This window comes from Sceloporus occidentalis, unplaced genomic scaffold (assembly GCF_023333645.1).
Source record: "Sceloporus occidentalis isolate IW3139 unplaced genomic scaffold, rSceOcc1.0.p SCAF_365, whole genome shotgun sequence".
Classification (NCBI taxonomy): Eukaryota; Metazoa; Chordata; class Lepidosauria; order Squamata; family Phrynosomatidae; genus Sceloporus; species Sceloporus occidentalis.
In genome coordinates this window covers 56,772-77,795 of record NW_028317345.1, presented here as the reverse complement: position 1 = coordinate 77,795, position 21,024 = coordinate 56,772, and the positions used below count along the sequence as shown (strand labels likewise).

Sequence of the window (21,024 nt, the reverse complement as noted above, 5' to 3'; positions counted from 1 at the left end):
GCTACGGTGGATGCCAGCACTTCTCTTTGGGTGGAATATTTCTGCCTTTGGGGATTCACACATCCTGAACATTTTCTCATTGCCACAACACGTTTTAAAATCCTCGCTGGGGAGGGACAATTATAACGTTTTTGCCCCCTTTATGTTTTGGGTTTTTTTTTTTGTTTGTTTTTTTAATAAAAATTGTCTCCCTCACGCCCTTAAAACTGCAGATTTCTTTTGGAGGTGTCGGGGTAATTCTCCTGCCCCCCTTAATTAAAGATTGAGTGGAATTCTAGATCTGGTCATTTGGTGTCATGATTTTTACAATAATTTTTTTTAATTATTTCTGTCTGCCCCGAGTGTATGCTGAGTCGTTGGATATATTTGGGACCATTAAATTTTTTTCCATGTAATATAATAACTGTTGTGATGGTTACCTGCTTTGTGTTTCTAGCTCCCAGTGTCAGAATTCTCACTTTTTTTTTTAGTTCAATATGTTGTTTAGTGTTGAAGGTTCTATTAGGAAATGTAAAATTCTGAAATTACAAAACTATTTAAAAAAAAAAAATGTCATTTTCTGTTATGGGCCTTTCTCGGTGTGTCAGGTTTAAGCTTTTTATTAAAATATTTTCTTACTGGCCTAGAATTCCTCCTTGTAGGAATATGTTATGACATGTTCCCAGGTGTTAAATTTGGTCTTTATCTCCCCAAAAAGTTTAGAAGTACAACATCCTAAAATCACCGCAGAAGAGTTAAGCGCCGCAGCTTTCAGTATTAAATAAATCTCAAAATTATCCCAAAATAGGTACGTAATCAGTCGGGAAATGTGTTCTAAAACCAAGACATCTTATTAGAGGTGCGAACATGGTGCTAAAATATTTATTGATCCCTTTACAGAAATGTTAACGGTCCGTTGATTGATGTAAGATTTTCTTTTCCTTTTAATTAGGCCGAAGCATATAACGATCGCGACCTGCCTGGGTCCCAGATCAGAGGTTTGTAAACCACAAAACTCTCCAAATTTAGTTACGTTATGAAGAAAAAAAACCCAAAAAAAAACCGGCGAAGTCCCGAGTCTAGACGGGCAATCTAGAATGTGAAGGGTTTCTCATTATTTTTGCCGCTGTGCAGCTGACGAGTGTTTTATGTGTTTTGTTACTATTAAATAAAAATGATTCTACGCATTTGCACAAAAAAAAAAAGTATTTAAGGTTCCTTTGAAGAAAGAACACAGAAACGTATAAATAAATGTGGCTGTACGTAAAGCGTTAGTTATCCGTGAGCGGCGGTCGGTCCGCATCGAGTACTTTCCTGCCGTGTTCGTCAAATATCTATCCCGCGATTCCGTGTATGATCCGCTCCGGAGAGGCTCTGTATGGGGAAATAAAAGTGGTGAATGGCTGCGTTAAGCGGTTTGGGGGGCTGATGAACCAGCCGTGAACTCAGAGCCTCTTCTGTGCATCGAGGAGGCCGGGACTCTCCTGCCTGTCGGCCGCGCTTCCCTGCGCATGGACTGTAAATAAGAAAGGCGTCTGGCCTCCCCCTCCGCATTGTCTTCAGGGAGCTGTTTGTAGGGGTTGCTAGGAGAAGGCTTGGGAGACGTGAATTATTCACCCAACCGGCCAACGGAAAAAAAAAACACTCGGCGACTTTTATTTCTTATGCAGACTTCTAGAGAAAGGATAGAAACCTCTTCGCGGCGTCTGGTTTGTTGTCTGTGTTTTCTTCTGCGTCGTGCTGCTCCGTCTGATGTCATTTTAACTTAAAACGGAAAACCCTCCAAATTTACTTTTGAAGCGTCCAATTGCGTTGAAGTATTTTATTCTGCGTCTCACGGAACGGGTCAGTCCAGAGGGTTCCGGGCACGGAAATCAGCAAAAATTTTACAATCCATACTTTATCAACATGCCGGCAGAATACGGGTTTAAGCCGCAACAAATATACATTTTAAAGTTTCAAATTTGGATTAAAGTCACAACCCCCCCCCCCCCCCCCAACCTCCAGGAGGTGATTCCCTATCTTGGGAGATGTGTTGTGAGTTTATAGGCTGATTATTGGGTGTTGGTTTCTAGATTAAAGTTGTCTGTCTCTAATTGTAGAGGGCGGTTGATAAATGGAACAGCCACCTGGCAGTGGTGGTAGAGGCTAATACATTGAGGGTATTAAACATGCATCTGAATGCCATATGGCTCCTGAATCTAAGACAAGACCAACGACTGATTAAGGTTTGAGTCTTTACCGCAGGAGAAATGGGTGACTAGACGGGGGCCGGATGGGGCCGGCGGGTTTTTTATCTCTGGCAGATGTTAAGTTCTCTATTGAACAAAATACCAGCGATGCTCTTCAGCTCTTAAAAGTTAAAACCTTTGAAACTAAAGCCACTCCACAAGCTTTGTGAATCCTTAATGTGGCCGCTAGATGGCGCCAGGACTTTCTCAATGGAGTTCAAACAATGGCTTACTGTTACATTGTGTCCGGCAGCAGAAACATTAAAATCAACGTCAGCCGAAAGGATATCTTTATATTAAAATCAGCCGATTTATCTGTTAAGTGTTTCTTCAGTTTTGCCTTGAATGTGTTCTGGAGTGCACCGAGGTGGTAGTCGATAAGTGCAACAGCCTCCCAGCAGAAGTGGTAGAGGGTAATACAGTGCATGGGATAGACATATGGCTCCTGAATCTAAGACGAGACCAACGGCTGATTAAGGTTTGAGTCTTTACAGCAGGAGAAACGAATGACTAGACGGGGGCCGGATGGGGCCGATCTGCCAGGGGGGGTTCTCTCCTGCTCTATTAAATGTGTTAAGCAGACCGTCTCGTCGTCCTTCTGCTGCGGTTATTGTTGAAGCACCGGAGTGAACTCCACGCGGGGTATAAAGTTTCACTCGCTGGAAGCTTTAAAGCGATATCTTTATCCTGCGATGAGGGCCCCCACCCCGGATGTATCTTATTGGAAGCGTCCTGCCTGACCTTTACGATTATTATTATTGTTATTAATGTTATTAGTGTTATTAATATTGTTATTAGTGTTATTGTTATTATTATTATTAGTGTTGTTGTTATTAGTGTTATTGTTATTATTGTTATTATTTTTATTGTTGTTATTGTTATTATTATTGTTATTAGTGTTATTGTTATTATTGTTGTTGTTATTTTTATTGTTGGTATTGTTATTAGTATGTTTGTACGCAGTGCAGACGTCTCAGTTGCTGGCCGCCCGGCACCTCCGCGGAGCTCGAAGTGGCGCACGTTTTATGGGCCGTTTAATGAGAATTCGGGACCTGATTTCCAAGCGTTGATATTTTGGAATTGCACAAAGTTTCGCTAACAATGGCAGCCGTTCCGGTGACCCCCGCGTGGAATTCCCACATGCCGTGCGGGCCGGGGGCAAAGGCTTCTGGGATGGCAATGGCTGAATGGGCTGCAGCTGGAATTACCCCCCCTGACCCCACAGATCGGCCGCAAACAATAGCCCCGGAGCACGAGGGCAAACAATGCGACGGAATTGCCTCCATCCCTCCTTAACCCTGTGTGTGCCAGAGACTTGCTTAACACGGTGCAACTCGGAGGGTTTATAACGGGGGTAATAAGGCATCACTGGTGCAGCATCGCATACCCCGACCTAGAAAGACATTATGTTTTGGCGGTAGATGCCCCCTTACCCCCCCCGTTTCCAGGGCGGGTAACTCGGTTATACTCGGATGCCGTTCTGACCGGACGTATAATCCCCGCCGTTCTCTCCCACGCAGCGGAGATAATTACTGCTTCAGAGAAAATGTACGATCTCTTCCTAATTTCAAGTTACAGCCGGATCGGCCCCAGCAGGCCCCCCGCCTAATCTGCCCCTTTCTCCTTAATCAGTCGTTGGTCTCGTCTTAGATTCAGGAGCCGTATGTCTAATAAATCTAATAATAAATAAATATAATAGTAATAAATATAACAATAATAAATCTAATAATAATAAATATAATAGTAATAAATATAACAATAATAAATCTAATAATAATAAATCTAATAATAAATATAATAGTAATAAATATAATAGTAATTATTACATCTAACAATAAATATAATTAAAATAGTAGTAATATTAATAATAATGGGCTGGTGGGGTCGCCCTGGGTCACCCCTCTCGGGCACGTGGACCTGCTGGGGACAGGTGCAGCGGACAGTACCCCCCCCCCCGGCACAGCCCAGCCAGTCCCTGCCTCTGATTGGTGCATGCTGTACCCTCCCCGCCTCTCCGGCCCTCCCATTGGCTGCCAGCTGTACCCGTTGTGTCCCCCGGGGCCGCTGGCTCATTTTCAGCTACCTGTAGTAAGCGCGGGGGCCCCTGAGCTGAGGCCTGCAGCAAACTCTGTGCATTACCACCCACCTCAGGAGGCTGATCCATGCACCTCTTCCCATGTGCTTCACTTCCCTGAGGAGTTAGAGGGGAGTCTGGGTGAGAGGAGGAGGGGTGAAGGTTTGCCCCCCCCCGCAGAGATCTGCCTCTCATTGTTCAGCTCGTAGCGAACCGAGAGCCTCGCACAGCGCAGCGCACACTATGGCACTCTGAGCACTCTCAGCCAGCAGCCCCCGGGACAAAATGGATATCACCGCGTCCCAGCTCCTGGACCTGTTCCTAGACAGCCCCCTGGTGACCTGGGTGAGTCCCGAGTGAGGGGGAGGGGTTTGGGGTCTCGGTACTCGGTGTCGGGGTAGGGGTAGTAGAGTCTGGTTCGTCTACCCCTCCCCGGAAACCAAACCTGCGCTTTCTTTACACCCCTTACCCCCCAGTAACCTGCCCCCTCAGAGACCCCCCCAGTAACCTGCCCCCTCAGAGACCCCCCCAGTAACCTGCCCCCTCAGAGACCCCCCCAGTAACCTGCCCCCTCAGAGACAAACCCACCCCCCGCTCCCGCCAGACCACCTGCTGCGCCCACTGTTTGTTATTTAAATGAAGGAGACTCTTTTTGTCCCCCGCTTGGGGCATTTAATGACTTCAAATCCTGCTTTTAGGTTTTTGTTTTTTTACTTGAATAAAACTTTTTGTTGTTTCTGTTCTTAGAACTAAAGGCTCTAACCCCCCCCCCCGTGTCCCATATATTCCCCCCCCCGTGTCCCATATATTCCCCCCCCCCCGTGTCCCATATATTCCCCCCCCCCCGTGTCCCATATATTCCCCCCCCCCGTGTCCCATATATTCCCCCCCTGTGTCCCATATATTCCCCCCCTGTGTCCCATATATTCCCCCCCTGTGTCCCATATATTCCCCCCCCCGTGTCCCCATATATTCCCCCCCCCCCCGTGTCCCATATATTCCCCCCGTGTCCCATATATTCCCCCCCCCGTGTCCCATATATCCCCCCCCCGTGTCCCATATTTCCCCCCCCCGTGTCCCATATATCCCCCCCCGTGTCCCATATACAGTGTCCGCAGTCATATTATATACATTTTAAAATTTTTTGGCCCCGTCGTTACTCTTCGTCTTCAGTCCTGGAAAGGGTTAAAATTAACTATTTTTTTGAGCCGGAATAAGAGGAATGAAGGTGGGGATCAGATGGTATCAGGCTTACTACCCCCTGGGGCAGATACTCAGGACTTTGGCCCCCAGTATAAACCCAGCGGGGGCCACGGGTCGGGTCTCAAAACCGAGCCAAAAAAGAAAACAAAATATAAAGTTACATCAAAGTTTGAGAGCTCAGAGGTCTCTTCTTCGGATGGGAAGCGCTGCTGGACACATGGAGGGAGACGGTGACAGGATACCGACGTGGCTGTAAAAGTCTGAAGGGCCACAGGTGGCCCTGCGTCTGATGCCCTCCTGCTCCGGGGCAATTGGTCGAGTATCGCAGAGTGCGATCATGCAGGCCGCCCTGGCTAGAGCTGTCACCGGCCCCTGGGCCCCAGAACCTTAAATAATACGTGAGCGCTCCCAGAACTGCCCTCCTGGATGCTAAGGGGTTAATTACAGAGGAAAGCCAACATGAAACTGCCCCAGGTGTATCAGGTGGGGTATCTGTCCCCCCCCCCCCCGGGATCACGAGTGGATAACGATTATTATTTACTGGTGTATATAGCGCCGGCAGAGGACGCGGTGCCGTACGCGGTGTACAGAATGGTGATTATTGGTGTATATAGCGCCGGCAGAGGACGCGGTGCCGTACGCGGTGTATAGAATGGTGATTATTGGTGTATATAGCGCCGGCAGAGGCCGCGGTGCCGTACGCGGTGTATAGAATGGTGATTATTGGTGTATATAGCGCCGGCAGAGGCCGCGGTGCCGTACGCGGTGTATAGAATGGTGATTATTGGTGTATATAGCGCCGGCAGAGGACGCGGTGCCGTACGCGGTGTACAGAATGGTGATTATTGGTGTATATAGCGCCGGCAGAGGCCGCGGTGCCGTACGCGGTGTATAGAATGGTGATTATTGGTGTATATAGCGCCGGCAGAGGCCGCGGTGCCGTACGCGGTGTATAGAATGGTGATTATTGGTGTATATAGCGCCGGCAGAGGCCGCGGTGCTGCACGCGGTGTACAGAATGGTGATTATTGGTGTATATAGCGCCGGCAGAGGCCGCGGTGCCGTACGCGGTGTACAGAATGGTGATTATTGGTGTATATAGCGCCGGCAGAGGCCGCGGTGCCGTACGCGGTGTACAGAATGGTGATTATTGGTGTATATAGCGCCGGCAGAGGCCGCGGTGCCGCACGCGGTGTACAGAATGGTGATTATTGGTGTATATAGCGCCGGCAGAGGCCGCGGTGCTGCACGCGGTGTACAGAATGGTGATTATTGGGAGGACCCTTCGCTCGCCGCTCTGACGGGGTCTCTGTTTCCGCAGGTGAAGACGTTCGGGCCCCTGCGGCGGGGAGAATGACACGAAGCTGGACACGTACATGGAGCTGGTGGACGGGGTGTTCCTGAATAAAATCATGCTGCAGATGTGAGTACCGAGCCGTGTCGCGTGTTATTAGCGTGTAAACTCACATGTTTCATTCTCGCTCTTTTCTAGTGTAACTGCGCCACGGCATCTGCCGGCGCCATATAAATAATAATAAAGTGTGTTTTGGGAGGGTGTGGGGGGTAAAGACGCTCATTGGACACGTGGCCCCTTTAACTGCCCCCCGTAGCCCCCGTTACAGCCGCCGTTTTTGGAGATTTATCATCTAGGGGGAGTTTATCACCGGATTTGCCTCGTAGGGGGACTTCATTGTTTCTGTAGCGCCATCGCACGCTGCAGCGCAGTACAATATTTTCACGATTGATGTATGTGTCTGGGACCCGCGTGACTCGGCCCGTACACCACGTGGTAAAGGTATATTTTTATCTGTTAACCACATCCTCTCCGCGTGTGGAGTGCGCCATGCGTCGCCCCCGGGGGGTATTCGCTCGCACCCAGGGGCTCTTCTGACAGTATGCAATCTGTCATTTTGTACATTGCTACAGAATGTGACGGTGCTATATCGATGATTCTGAGTCACCTGTGGTTAAGCAGCCTGTGATGTCATCACGTTCCTGCGATTATCTTCTTAATTGTGCGATTCGCTGCTGGCGCGTCCCTCGTGGGAATAATGCAGTTCCTGCGGCATCGCCATGGAAATAATTACACCCCCCCCCCCCCCGGGGTATGTTATGAGTGAATTATCTTTAAAAACAGGCAGTGGTATTAGGCTGATTGGGGTTGGTCACATTGTGGATACAGGGCGTGGATACCCGGTCGCCGGTGGCATTTTAGGTGCGGAATAAAATCATGATACATTGTGTCCGCTCTGAGGCCCGTCGGGCCGGGCAGTAGACCGTCCCTTTAAGGTCCTTGGAACTAAAAACAATTGCCCACAGACTGGGGGGGTGAAGCCCCGGGGCAGGACCGCAGCCACAATAAAGCGGGGAAGGGTAACTCATGAAAATGAACTTTGTGGCCCGTGGCAATTAAGTCTTTCCGGCAACAATTATCAACAAAGCAAAACTTTACTTGGTTAACAGGTTGCTTCTGGGAAAGGTTTGCCAACTGCACTAGGAATGATGTTTCTTTACTGAGATGGTGGTAGATGAGGGGAACAGCCTCCCAGCAGAAGTGGTAGAGGGTAATACAGTGAGGGTATTAAACATGCATGGGATAGACATCTAAGACGAGACCAACGACTGATTAAAGGAGAAAGGGGCAACTAGTCGGGGGCCAGATGGGGCCGATCTGCTGCATTAACCTGTTACTGGTCGCTCCCAGTAAGTGTTTCAGAGACCTGTTAAGGATTCCGCATGAATTGGCGATTCGCGGCTCGCTGTAGCGAGGAGAGGAATGATTGGCTCTCTAATTTTAGGGGGGGGCAGGAGATGGGGGGGGGGGGATCAGTAGCCTCCAGATATATACTCCTTCCGGCGGAGTATTTTTGGACGATGCCGTCTCGGCTGGACTGCTATCCCATGTCTGGGTTTGACCTTCGCTCCTCCCTCTGAAGGTCGGGTTTCTGTCCACAAAAGTGACCTCCTTGGCTTTAATTCACCTTTTTGGGGGCTTCCGATGACCTTTAGGGGTGTAGCGAGCAGCTGCGTGTTTGGGGGGCAGCCCCCCCCACCGGCCGTAAATCCCATTGTTGACCGAGCTGTTGTAATGTCTCTCGGGGGTCTCCTTACAGAGATTCCCGAACAGCTGAACGTGAAATGCCCCGGCCCTCGATAATCTGCAAGCCACAAGCAGCTAGTTAGGGGGATTAGTGAATTCCACGGAGCAAAGGGGCAAAAAACCTAGACTGAGAAAAATCCCGTTGTACATCGCCACGGAATATGAAGGCGCCATATAAATCAGTAAATAAGGTGAGAGGCAGAAATCTCTCTTTGTACGTCGTGAGTCCTCTGAGATCACCGTATTCATTATTTGGAGACGTTATTTGTTTCCTGTTGTTTGTGTTTTTGGTTTCTATGGCGACATCCTATCAGTGTCTGCCTTTGTGTCACATGACAAGCATTCCCTGCAAAAATGAGAAATGAGTAAAAAACGTATATAATGAAAGGAATTATTTCTGGGAGGGGGCTGGGAGTCCGGCGGGACGCGGGGTAATTCGCAGCAGCTTTAAAATACGACGAAGAACTAAAACGTAGCGACTGCGTCACTTTAATCCGGGGGGCATCGTAGTTACTTCGTGTATTAATATGGAATAATAATGCCCCCCCCCGTGGGTTTCTCAAAATAGTGAAAGTGGAGCAATCCCCAGAAACATTCCATCGGTTGCCATGGCGACTGCTCCACTTCACGCCAGAGTTGTTTTGTCTCGTAAGAGCGCGGTTTTTGGTTCTTTTATAGCTCTGGGGGGTCTTTAGTAGTTTTTTTTTAAACTGACTTTGTTTCCCGCAGAGACCCCCGACCGTCCAACCAGCGCGTTAACAAACACGTGAATAATGATGTCATCCTGCGTGTTCAGAACCTGACCATCCTGGTGAGACACGTGAAGGCCTACTACCAGGTGAGGGCACCGTCCTGCGCATGCACCGACCCCCCCCCCCGGCCAGCGTGCGCAGTCTGTCACGGGACCCCCTCCGCAGTCCCTCTCCCTGTTGTGAATGAGGTTATATTTTTGGGGTCCTCCGGGCCCCCCCGGTGCCGCTCCGCGTTCTGTTTTCTTACTCGATGAAACTTTTCCGTATTGTTAATGGTTTTATTTTTTAAGGAAAGCAATAACAGGAAGTTTCCGTGGTTACCGTTTCCTGAGTCGCGCAGGCAGCTCGTTGTGTGTTCGGGACAATCGTATTCTAATGTTATAAATCACTTCCCCCATTGTACAGCGCTGCGGAATATGATGGCGCTATATTATAAATATATAATGGGGCGCAGCTCTGATACATTGATTCATATTCTATAGATCGAGGCATTGTGTGTATATTGTTACATTGTGTGTGTGTATATTGTTACATTGTTACATGTATTGTTATTGTATATATTATAGTTAACCCTTTCCTAACGCTGTATCACTGGTTTATCTTCACGTTCTGTAAAGGGATTTATTGACGCTGCTAGATTGTAAGCTCAGTGGGCTAGGCTGTAGCTAACACATTATTTCTAGTAACGGCTGTGAGGATGCGTCCCCAGCGCATGTTCTCTGGGCTTTTAACCCCCTGGGATCCTCTCTGTAGTAAACAGTGTTGTGAGGATTCCCGGGAGATCAGCCTGAGATCAGTCGGCCCCATCCAGCGGATCACCATAATTAACTCCTTCCCTGCCAGGGAGAATTATCGTCCAGTAATACGTTATTCTTGTGGATTGTTGTGTGTATATATATATCCGGTATATACAGTATATATTCTTATAATACATCTCATTTTATGTAGTACCAGACCTCCTCCTCCTGGTTGGCCGTTTATGTGTAAATAATGGTTGCGACTGGTGCGGGACTCAGGAGGAAGTTTGTATAAAGGATTAGGAATGAACTCCGTCTGGGCAGCGGTATCCGTCGGCCTTGCTGCAGGAATCCCCACGGCTTGTGTAACTCGCTAAGGGAGGGGATTTATTGCCCCGCGTGATAATCAGGTCCTGTCCTTTGCCAAACTTCTGCCAAGAATTAGAGCCAAAGGTTTTGGAAAGTGTCGGATTCCAACCCGTTTCCTTCTAAACTACAAGAGTCACATCCAGGGTGGGGGGGATCCAGAACCCGCCCCGGGGGGGGGGGGAGACGACCCAGAAAAGCCAAGGATCATTGATTCCATCTATTTGTAGATTAAACCCCTATCATCCTCAGCCAGGTCTGACTCACAGAATCTGCGTGAAGCCAACCTGGTTTACTGGGTCAAAACTCCTGGAGTGATGCGGCGATACGGAGTGACATCAGCTTTAGAGACCTCAGAGGTCCCTCCTTTGCATGGACTTTTTTCAGATGGTGAACGCTGGTCAGCTAAAAGGAGCCACAGATGTCTCGCGTTAAATAACTGACATCTTATGGTGCGGCTTATAAATAGTTAGATGTGAGGTCATGCATTCCATGCCTCGAGGTATGACATCACTCTGAGCCGGGCTACGGCAGCATAATATGATATAAGCAAAGGCTTCTGTTAAATAGATTGTAAGCTCACAAGCGCAGGCTCCGCCTCTGCTTCTGTAGCAGTCTTATTATGTATTAATGATGTCATTATTCATTATTTTCACCGTCCCTACGGCCTCTGCTGGCGCTTTATAAATAAATGTAATGGGGATACCGGCTAGCGAGGAGTTAACACCCCGCTCATTCTGTGTCTTTTATGTAAATGAGAGAATGCCAAGGGCCGCAAGGGGTTAATATTAAATATATAAGCCGCAGGTGGGCTGCATTTATTATTAATACCGATCTCCCGGGACTGAGTGAATGCTGCGCATGCGTATAAATGCGAGTTCTGTGCGGCGGGGGCCGACACCGGCTCGGCTCGGGGGTCTAGAGAATCCAGATTTTTTATAATTTGTAGGTTTTTTGGGGGAATATTTGGACTTTTTTTGGAAAAAAATTTTGTGACATCATGCGACATATTTAAGTGACACGAATATTCGTGAAATCCCAAGGGGAGTTTGGATGTTGGTCCTCACCTTATCATATAAAGCTTTAGGGGGTGGTAGATAAGTGGAGCAGCCTCCCAGCAGAAGTGGTAGAGGGTAATACAGTTCATGGGATAGACACACGACTCCTGAATCTAAAACAAGGCCGACGACTGATTAAGGAGAAACAGGCAGACAAGCCGGGGCCGGATGGGGCCGATCTGCAGGCAGATTCTATGCTTCTGTATGGCCTTTATTGATTTAACCCTTTGCGTTCCGAGGCTAACGAGCGTCTGTCACTCTCCCCTGTCACTCATTTTAATGTATTTTTGACGGGATCCTCTAATTACAGCTCCGGCCCTGCAAACAATCCGTATCCTTAGAAAGTGAATCCGCTGCCCTGTCGTTTCCCTGAATAATTACCCCGGATTAAAGCAGTCATTCCGTTGGGGCAGATTTGGGGGGGGGGGGCAGTTTATTAGCACCCGGTAGCTATAGAAACCATAGGCTGCGGTACACAGGAGCCGCTCGGCGCCCGCGGCGGCTGCCGAGTCTCCTTCTGTTTGAGTCCCAAAGTTTGTTTTCAGTCTTAAGGAACAGTTGCTGGAGCCTTTAACCCTTACAAAGCTGGAACCGATCCGAATACCGGCTCCGTCTGGAAAATTAAACAGAGCCCGGTGATAAATTTAGGTCTGGATTTTAACCAATCTACTGGAAAACTCATAAAACGAAAGAAAAAATATAAAAAAAGTAACATAGTGGCGCAGTTGTTACTGTTTTAGATATTAATTTGTAAATAAACGGGTTTTACTTCTATGATCTCCGCGTGATGTGCGGCCTTTTGGAGCTTTATTTATATTTAATAAAATGTCGGCAAAGGTAGGGATTTTGGGGGATTTATGGAAAATACCGCAATTACAGTTGCACAGGACTTAAGAGGTTAATTGAAGCTTTTAACCCCCGCAATGCCCGATGTGTCATTTTTAATTTGGGTGTCATCGATCATTTGAAATACCCGGCCGGGAGGGGGGGGGGTTGTTGTTGCCCCCGCTGTCCCGCCGTGTCCCCTGGCACCCGGAGCCCTGTTTGAAGGGCCGAATGGTAATTGGCGTGGCAGCATTAGCCGGTTAATCGCTCGTGGCTCGCAGCTGTCTCCGTGACAGATGGCCGTCTGCAAAGGGCAGTCGTTGGCTTCACCCGGCACGATAAACTTGTTGGCAGAAGATCTTCGCTGGACGCCGAACGCCATTAAACGTTTGCCCGCCGGCCCATGAGAGAGGGTAACGTCGTATCGGCGGATGGACGGACGGACGGACGGGGACTCCCGGGAGTTCTAGGCTTTCTAGATGGTGCATGCTTTCCACCCACTCATTGGCCCGTTCTTATTTATCGGCCCGAAGCCCTACGTCCTGGTTCTGTCCATCAGTCTGGGGGTCCAGGATGCAAGACCCTCAAACAATGTCCCCCCCCCCGTCACATCCAATCACAGGAGCCCCCGAAATATTCCTGCTGTGAGGCTGCGCAGGTACAGCTGCCCTCCACCATATTTCTTGGTGGTCGATTATGTTGGACGCCCTGCAGCTCCAGAATGTGCGCCCCCCCGGGTCGGAGCCCCCCAGGTCGGAGCCGGACCTGCGCAGGGTGGTAGTTCCCCGCATGAGTGCGGATAGTTGGGGTTTAGCGTCTCTCGACGCGTCATCGCAGCATAAACAATCCTCCGATAAAAAAGACACGGCTTCTGTTACAATCAGGTGCTCAGCTCCGTTGTGTTTTGTGTTTTCGGTTTTTTGGGCCGATATAGAGAAAGGTATACAATTACAAAAAGCTTTTGAGACCTCAGAGGTCTCTTCTTCAGACGGAAGCCATCTCCGGTCCTGAAAACCTTTTCAGTGTTATTTTTTTTTTCTATGTTCACCCAATAAAAGGTAAATCTAGAACAATATCCATTTCTCATCACAATGTATCTAGCAATGTATCTGTCTGTATTTCCTGTATATTTTTGGACCCGGATTGTTAGGACGTTAAATAAATGCCCCCCCCCCCCCCCCCGTCTCTCGGGGCGCCTCAATAATCCCCGCTTTCCGTTTGGCATTTAATCCATATTTCCACTGCATTCAATTAGGACAGAGGCTTTAACCCTCGGCGTTTGCCCCCCCCGGCAGCGCAGTCTGATGAGAGTGGTGAGAGGGGACAGCGCGTCCTGTTCGCTATCACAGGGGGTGCAAAGAAATAAAGCCCCCTCCCAATATACGCTATGAGCCCTACCCAGGATCCGGAATCTGCCCTCTCCAAAGTGAATGTATTAGCCCCTGTGGCAGTGAACGGGTTAAAAATGCCCCACAGCCCGTCCCTAAATCCATTTGTCCCATTTGGTGAATGTCATTGTGTTGTTTTTTTTGGGGGCTGGGGGGGTTGCTGTCCTCGGCCGTCTCTCTGCAGGAGATCAACCCCCCCCCCATCTGCCCCTTACACCCTCCCAGCCGGGACCCCCTTTGGGTCTCTGAACGATCTCCGGCAGGGTTCTGATTGTCGGCAGAGGACCCCCTCCGGCTCGTTATTGTAATTATTCCCCGATTGGGGTCTGGAGGTAAAGCATGTTGGGTATTAACCCTTTCGCGTCACGTTGGGGTCATTACCAGCCGTCTGCCCACCATCCTGTGAGCGCCGGGGGGTCCGTGGGAACCGGCAGGCGCTGATAAGAGATTTTCGACCTCCTGTTGGTTTTGTCGCCAGTGATAACAAAATTGTTAACGCGTTCTTACCCCTGTAATACCCCGGAGGCGGGGCTCGTCGCCATGCACCAGCGTCGCTGCCCCCCCGCGCTCCCCCGATACTGAAACGGGGGAAATCTGACAATATTCGCTGTTTTAGGGAAACGTCGTATAATTAAAGCTGACTTCTCGCTCCCTGGTAGAACCTTCTGGATGTATATTAAAAAAACACAACCTGAATATACAGAATCTGCCCCCCCCTCGGGGCTTCAACTGAGATTACCTTCTGCCAGGGGCATTTCAGGCACTCGCATCCCAAGATGTCGTCCGAGTCCTGCTCCAGTTATAAATTTGGCTTTTTTAATATTAAAATGTTTATGAAAACTAATGTTTTATTGATGCTAAAAAGGGACGGCAACAATAATTGTATTAATAGTCCTTTTGTACTGATTTTGCCCCGTTAACATGCAATTGTGCCCCTCACCCCTGTGGCACGGAGCTGGACTCTCTGGCCCCCGCCGGGCCGGCTCTCTGTTTATATAAAGGGGATCGGCCGGAGCCGGCAGGTTTTTCGTTGCGCAAGAAGACGGGAATAAAAGCTGCGATGGATGCAGTAAAACCGGTTTCCGTCTGCAAAGGACTTCAATCGGCGATCGCGTTTCATCCGGATTCTTTACGGAGATTACTGACTGCGCGCCGTCTCGGCGAGAGCCCCGGGTCCTGTTTGGGGGACCCCTTGGACATTTGGCCAATAAAGGGGAAAATCTCGCAGTATCAGAAAAAAGAATTTTTCTGAAATATTGCTCAGTTGTTTGTTTTTTTTTACCCCAGTTGCACCCCCCCCACAATAAAATGTTTTCATGATTCTCGCTCTGTTATCTGAGCTCCGACTCCTTATCATACTGCCTGTAGGGAACAATAGAATGGCTCAGTCTCAATCACCCAGCCGGACTCTCTAACTAATGAAAGTCTATGGAGGAAGGGACTTCATTAGCATCGCCATAAAGCATCAGCTCAGTGTGGTGTCTGAGCCGGGAAACTCACCCAAAATATCACATGACTGACAGCGACCGCGGCTCCAGGTCTGCAGATAAAGAGTTTATTGGGGCAAAATGAGATAAAACCTGACATTACTGTATACAGCGCTGGGGGTTATATTACTGTATACAGCGCTGGGGGTTATATTACTCTATACAGCGCTGGGGGGTTATATTACTGTATACAGCGCTGGGGGTTATATTACTCTATACAGCGCTGGGGGGTTATATTACTGTATACAGCGCTGGGGGGTTATATTACTGTATATAGCGCTGGGGGGTTATATTACTGTATACAGCGCGGGGGGTTATATTACTGTATACTGTATATTCGAGGATATTTTGTAGATTTTTACACTCTTGACACGCGGGTAGATATTTTATTTGGGGGCGTGGTGATGACATCATGCTCCATTCACCTGATTGTTAGGATTGTTGTATACAGAATGCTCTTTGAAACATTGTTGCAGTAATTAATTATTATTATTATTATTATTATTATTAAATATGTATTTTATCGCAGGGATCCCCAACACTCGCAGGCACAGGGCTTGCAAACCATTGTTTAACCCCTTTATTGCCACTGAAGGATATATGGATTCCTTGGGGCCAGAAAGAAATCCACGTTCCCTGAAGGGTTAATTAGGGAGAGATGAGCTCATTGCGTCCCCCCCCCCAGATCCTTTCAGGCTGCGGAGTATTTTGTGTCCTATTCACTTTTTCTTTTCTTCTCGGGTTTTTGTTTTCGGCGGCAGGAACTGTGACTAATTCCTCCCCGATTCAGGGGCACCCGGGGGTGCAGAGGATGCTGCAGGGGGGGGCATGTTATAGTCACGAAATCAGAGAATAAATGAAAGAAAATGTTTACTTTTTGTCTCACGAGCGGAAAACGCGTTATACGGAGGATAGAACGAATATAAGGAATATCTGGATTTATTAACACTTCGGCGTTATCGTCGGTATTTTAAAAGCGCCATCATATTCTGCAGTGTTGTACAACAAACAATGTAGCAAGTAGCACATCCCATAATAATCAGTAATGAGGGCTCTGCGCAAAGGAGCATACAATCTACAGCATGCAAAATCTAGAAATTTCTCTCGAGTCACCCGCCGCGGGGGGGCACTTGTGGCAAATGCTGAACTTATGATTCCTGCACCAGTTATTAGATTGCAGCCAATGAGGCGTCGCCCTGGAGATGTTTACCTCCGGATCCAGCGATTAGTACCCCGGATAAATGTCATCGCGCCGTTGTGTGTTACGGGCCGTTGCTGCGTTTCCCCGCCGGGTTCGGTTTTATGAGAAAAAGGATCTTTTTACGAGATTTCCATGAATTGAATTGTTTGGCGTTCCCGCGTTAAATCGGCCGGGCCGTACCAAGTGCTGGGGTCGTGGGGTAACAAGCGGCATTGTCGTAGTCTGACGTCACATGACACATATCTTTGGCCGTTTAATGTCTCTTATGACGCGCAGGGATGGCGCCTCCTCTGCGGTAGTTAAAAGGTAAATTTTGTGTTTTTTGGTGAAAATACGGGGAAATTCGATATGAAATCGGGATTTCGGGCTGGGTGTCCGCGCACGGCCCGGAGAAACCTCTCTCCACCCCGTCATTGATTCTTCTTGTAATCAGAAGGAATTCACGTTGTTCCTCCTTGACACGGAAAGCCGTCAGAAATGATGTCATAGCTTAGCGTGTCGCGGCGGGACCGCTGTATGTCCCGGGGGTGATTTTGGGAAAGGACGGTTGATTAATGCCTCTGTAACGGGTAGGAGGCTGATGACCTCACCGGGGCAGTTAGATTCTGAGTCTTTTCAGTGTAGTTTTCATCACTGGGGAAAACCATCGTCGACCCATCCGAAGAAGAGACCTCTGAGGCACTTTGTTACTTTTTTAATCTTCCCCAACTGCGCATCCTTGTTTTTAGTGAAGTTAAAGTGATGTATACGTCACCAGTGGAAATGATAGATTTATGGGATTTTATGGGTTAATTAACCCACCTGCACATCATTTCTCTTTATATTTTATTGTAAAACAATACCATTTTTTTTTTTTAAATGTATTTTTATTTATTTCGTAATGCAGTTTTTTTTTAACCCTGTAAATGTTTCGCACAGTAAGTGAAATGCTCTTTTTCTTGCGTGTCGTTTCAGGAGGTTCTGCAGCAGCTGATTGTCATGAACCTGCCGAATGTTTTGATGATAAGTAAAGACCCTCTCAGCGGTGGGTGTCGTGTTGTTGCCCTCGGCTGGGGCATTAACACGATAAAGGTTTTTTTTTTTTTATTATGCTCCTGTATTTTTATATAAAATACTGCTTTTTTTGTTTTATTCCTATTAATCCAATTTCCTTCTCCCGGCTGACTCTATATGTCCTTCTCTAGATAGAGTAGATGGAATTAATTTTTTTTATTTTTTTTGGCAAGTAAAAAAACTAATATAAAAACAGCAATGCGCAAAAAAAAATAAAATAAAAAAAATAATTAAATGCCTTTTTTTTTGATTGGCTACAATATAAAACAGCTTTAAATCAATCAATATCAGTAAAAAAATATAAATAAATAAATGAGTGAATGAAGATGCTGGATTTGGGCTGGAATATCCCTTTTTTGTCTGGTTATGTGCAGGTAAAAGCATGGAGGAGATGAAGAAGATCTTGCTGCTGATGTTGGGCTGCGCCGTGCAGGTAATCCCCCCCCGGTTTTTCTAGCGGGGGCTCGGGGGCTCACCTGTTCCTCCGAGGATTAGCTATATACATTTTTAACGGCAATGGTTTCCGGGAACGGATAATTTATGAGCCGGCTTTATCTTATGTTCCATCGTAACGGCTCAGCGCCCGGGGCGTTCGGGGGCAGAAATAACGTTTAATAATTCATTTAACTTCATTTTTTATTCAGTTTTTTATTTTATTATTTAAACATTTTTTTTAATCCAGTTTATTGTAACTCTGTAAATAATTTTTAATGCGGATTATCCCTTCGCACACAAAGAGAAATGTTCTGTTTCGTGGCAGAACATTCTAATTCCGATGTTTCCGGAATCGCGATACTTTATCAGCCGATGTTACAGACGTAAGGATGGCTTCTTGCTGGAATTGAGGGATTTTTGCCGTTTAGCGGATATTTAAGGCGGAAGCTCCGTGACCCGAAGTCCCGATGGATGTTTTCTATTATCGATTATTCGTATTTTTTTGTGTTTTTTGCTTTATTCTGATTGTATTTTCAGTGTGAAAGGAAAGAAGAGTACATCGTGAGGATCAAGCAGCTGGATATTGAGACTCAGGCGGGAATCGTGTCTCACATCCAGGAGGTATTTCCAGTAACGGCCCCTGAATCATTTATTATTAGAGGTAAAGCGGCCCCCCCCCCTCCGGAGCCGCCTCTCGGTGGCAGGCGGTAGCCCCGTCACTAGCCACAATATGGATTCACAGCTTGTCAATCTTCCCTGTATAAACCCACCAGACCGGGGGCGGGACTGAGCATCATGGGAGTTGGAATTCCGCTGTTTCTTGATATCCGATGTTGGGTATTTTCTTTTGCCAAGAGGTTCTGTAGGAGCCGCAGCCTCGTTGATTTTAACCCCGGTCCGTTCTGCCCCTGTTGGGCCAATGGGTAATGCTGCCCCCCAGTGATACAAGGACTGGAGGGGGTCTCCTTGTGATTGGCTGAAGGCTGAATAAAGTAATCCCCTGTTTGTTTCTGGCAGGTGACGCATAATCAGGAGAACGTGTTTGACCTGCAATGGCTGGACCTTCCCGACGTGGCTCCAGAAGAGATGGACTCGCTGTCCAGAAGCATGGTCCTGAGCCTGCGCAAGCTGGTGGATGAGAGAGATGAATGCAGGGAGGTGAGCGAACGTCGTATGTGGGTTTGTGATCTTGGGTCTGCTCTCCGGCGAAGTCCTCGTCCAGACCTGGATTTCTGATTCTCTTGTTTTTAGCTCATTTTGCCCCAATAATCCTCCTTTATCTGCAGACCTGGAGCCGCCGTTGCTGTCAGTCATGTGATATTTTGGGTGACTTTCCCGGCTCAAACACCTCACTGAGCTGATGCTTTATGGCAATGCTAATGAAGTCCATCCCGACATAGACTTTCATTAGTCAGAGAGTCCGGCTGGGAGATTGAGACCGAGCCATTCTATATTTCCCCACAGGCAGTATGATAAGGAGTCGGGGGGGGGGGGGGGGTTGTCTAGTAGATCGGGGCTCCGATAACAGAGCGAGAATCATACATTTACAGACTTCATCTTAACTGAGACGATCCAACTGATTATAACAATTACATAATTAAATCCGCCTTTTTAAACATTATCTCCGTATTTTTGATGCTTCGGGAGGGTTTTTTCATCATATAAAAAAATCTTATGGAATGAGAATATGAATTAAAATCGGGGGCAGACAGTGATCCGTCTTTAAAGGGTTGAATTTTTTTGCTACAACTGCATTTTTATTGGCGTAATAATTGCAGTTTTTCCACCGGCGGGTTTGGAAGGGACAGGAAGGGACGCGCCGGCCCCTCTCTCCCCCCCCCCCTGTATCTCTGACCCCTGTCACTGTGTTAAAGTTCATTCCTTTGTACAAACAGAACGGTCCCAGATCTCGCCGAAGTGGGGGATTTGGGAGGTTTCATGAAAAAGTGGACATTTTTTTTTTTACAGGAAATTCCGCCCAGACGCGATGTTCGACGGACCCCCAAAACGCGGCTTTTATGTTTTCTCTAAATAAACACAGAATTTACGGAAACGCAATAAAGCTGAATACATTTACAAAGAAGTTTCCATTGTACAGCGCCACGGAATAGGATGGTGCTATATAAAATAGTAACGTTAGAAAAGGGACAGTTTTTCTGTTTTGATTTACAATCTGTTGTGGTTTAGATTCCTGTGATTTGTTCTGTGGACCTGAATAAGTTATTCCCCCCCCCCCCCCCAGGCATCCCGAATGTTTGGGGCAGGGAGTTACTTTTCACTTCTGTTGTGCGAAGGGTTAAATGCCCCCCCGTGTGTAACCCCCCCCCCCCCCCCCCCGATCTCTCTCTGTGTGGATTGCAGGCGATCGTGGATCTGACCCAGGAGAGGGATTATCTGCAGTCTCTCAGCCCCCCCAGCCCAGTAAAATCATCCAGCCCCGAAAACTCGGCAAGCGCCCCCAAGCACCCGCCGAGCGAGGACCGGCAGCACCTGGCCGTGGAGCTGGCCGACGGCAAAGCAAAACTCCGGCGGATGAGGCAGGAACTGTGAGTGCCGAGACACGCCGACGCTGCGGCTCCTATTGGTTACAACCGGTTTCACCGCAGCCAATGGAAAGCTGCCGGTTAGATTGTTCATTGCCCTAGTGGTTCTCTGTGACGTGCCCATGCGTGGACTTCCTCTGAAGTTGTGCTTCACTGAGAGGGTGGGAGATAAGTGGAACAGCCTTCCAGCAGAGCTGGTAGAGGGTAATACAGCAAGGGGATTAGACATGCATGGGATAGACATACGGCTCCTGAATCTAAGACGAGACCAACGACTGATTAAGGCTTGAGACGGGGGCCGGATGGGGCCGATTCTGGGTTTCCGGAGTAAATAGCAACGCTTTACTTGGATAAGACGATTAAATTCCAGGAAAGATCAGCATTAAGGAATAAATCTCTATATTTACAGAGAAGAGAAATCCGAGTTACTTCTGGACACCAAACACGAAGTGGAGCGACTCGGTCTGGAGTTACAGAAGCTGAAGCAGGAGGTACGTTGTAGTATATGGCGCCGTCCTATGCTGCAGCGCTGTACAAAGTTTGAAGCTCCATTCCTCCACCTGCCCCGCCTGCGGTGCCTCCTAATACGTTT

The 21,024-nt window shown here is 47.9% G+C and overlaps 1 protein-coding gene across 1 annotated transcript in view; it reads left to right on the top strand.

The window, feature by feature from the left end:
- The first annotated feature begins 4,569 nt into the window (after positions 1-4,569).
- LOC149273584 (protein Daple-like) overlaps positions 4,570-21,024 on the top strand; it is a 32,019-nt gene continuing 15,564 nt past the window's right edge. Inside the window, 9 exon segments of the mRNA XM_089506129.1 lie at positions 4,570-4,640; positions 6,815-6,910; positions 9,317-9,425; positions 17,356-17,425; positions 17,829-17,887; positions 18,427-18,510; positions 18,907-19,047; positions 20,251-20,435; positions 20,842-20,923. Of these exon segments, the coding sequence (XP_089362255.1) occupies positions 4,570-4,640; positions 6,815-6,910; positions 9,317-9,425; positions 17,356-17,425; positions 17,829-17,887; positions 18,427-18,510; positions 18,907-19,047; positions 20,251-20,435; positions 20,842-20,923 (897 nt within the window).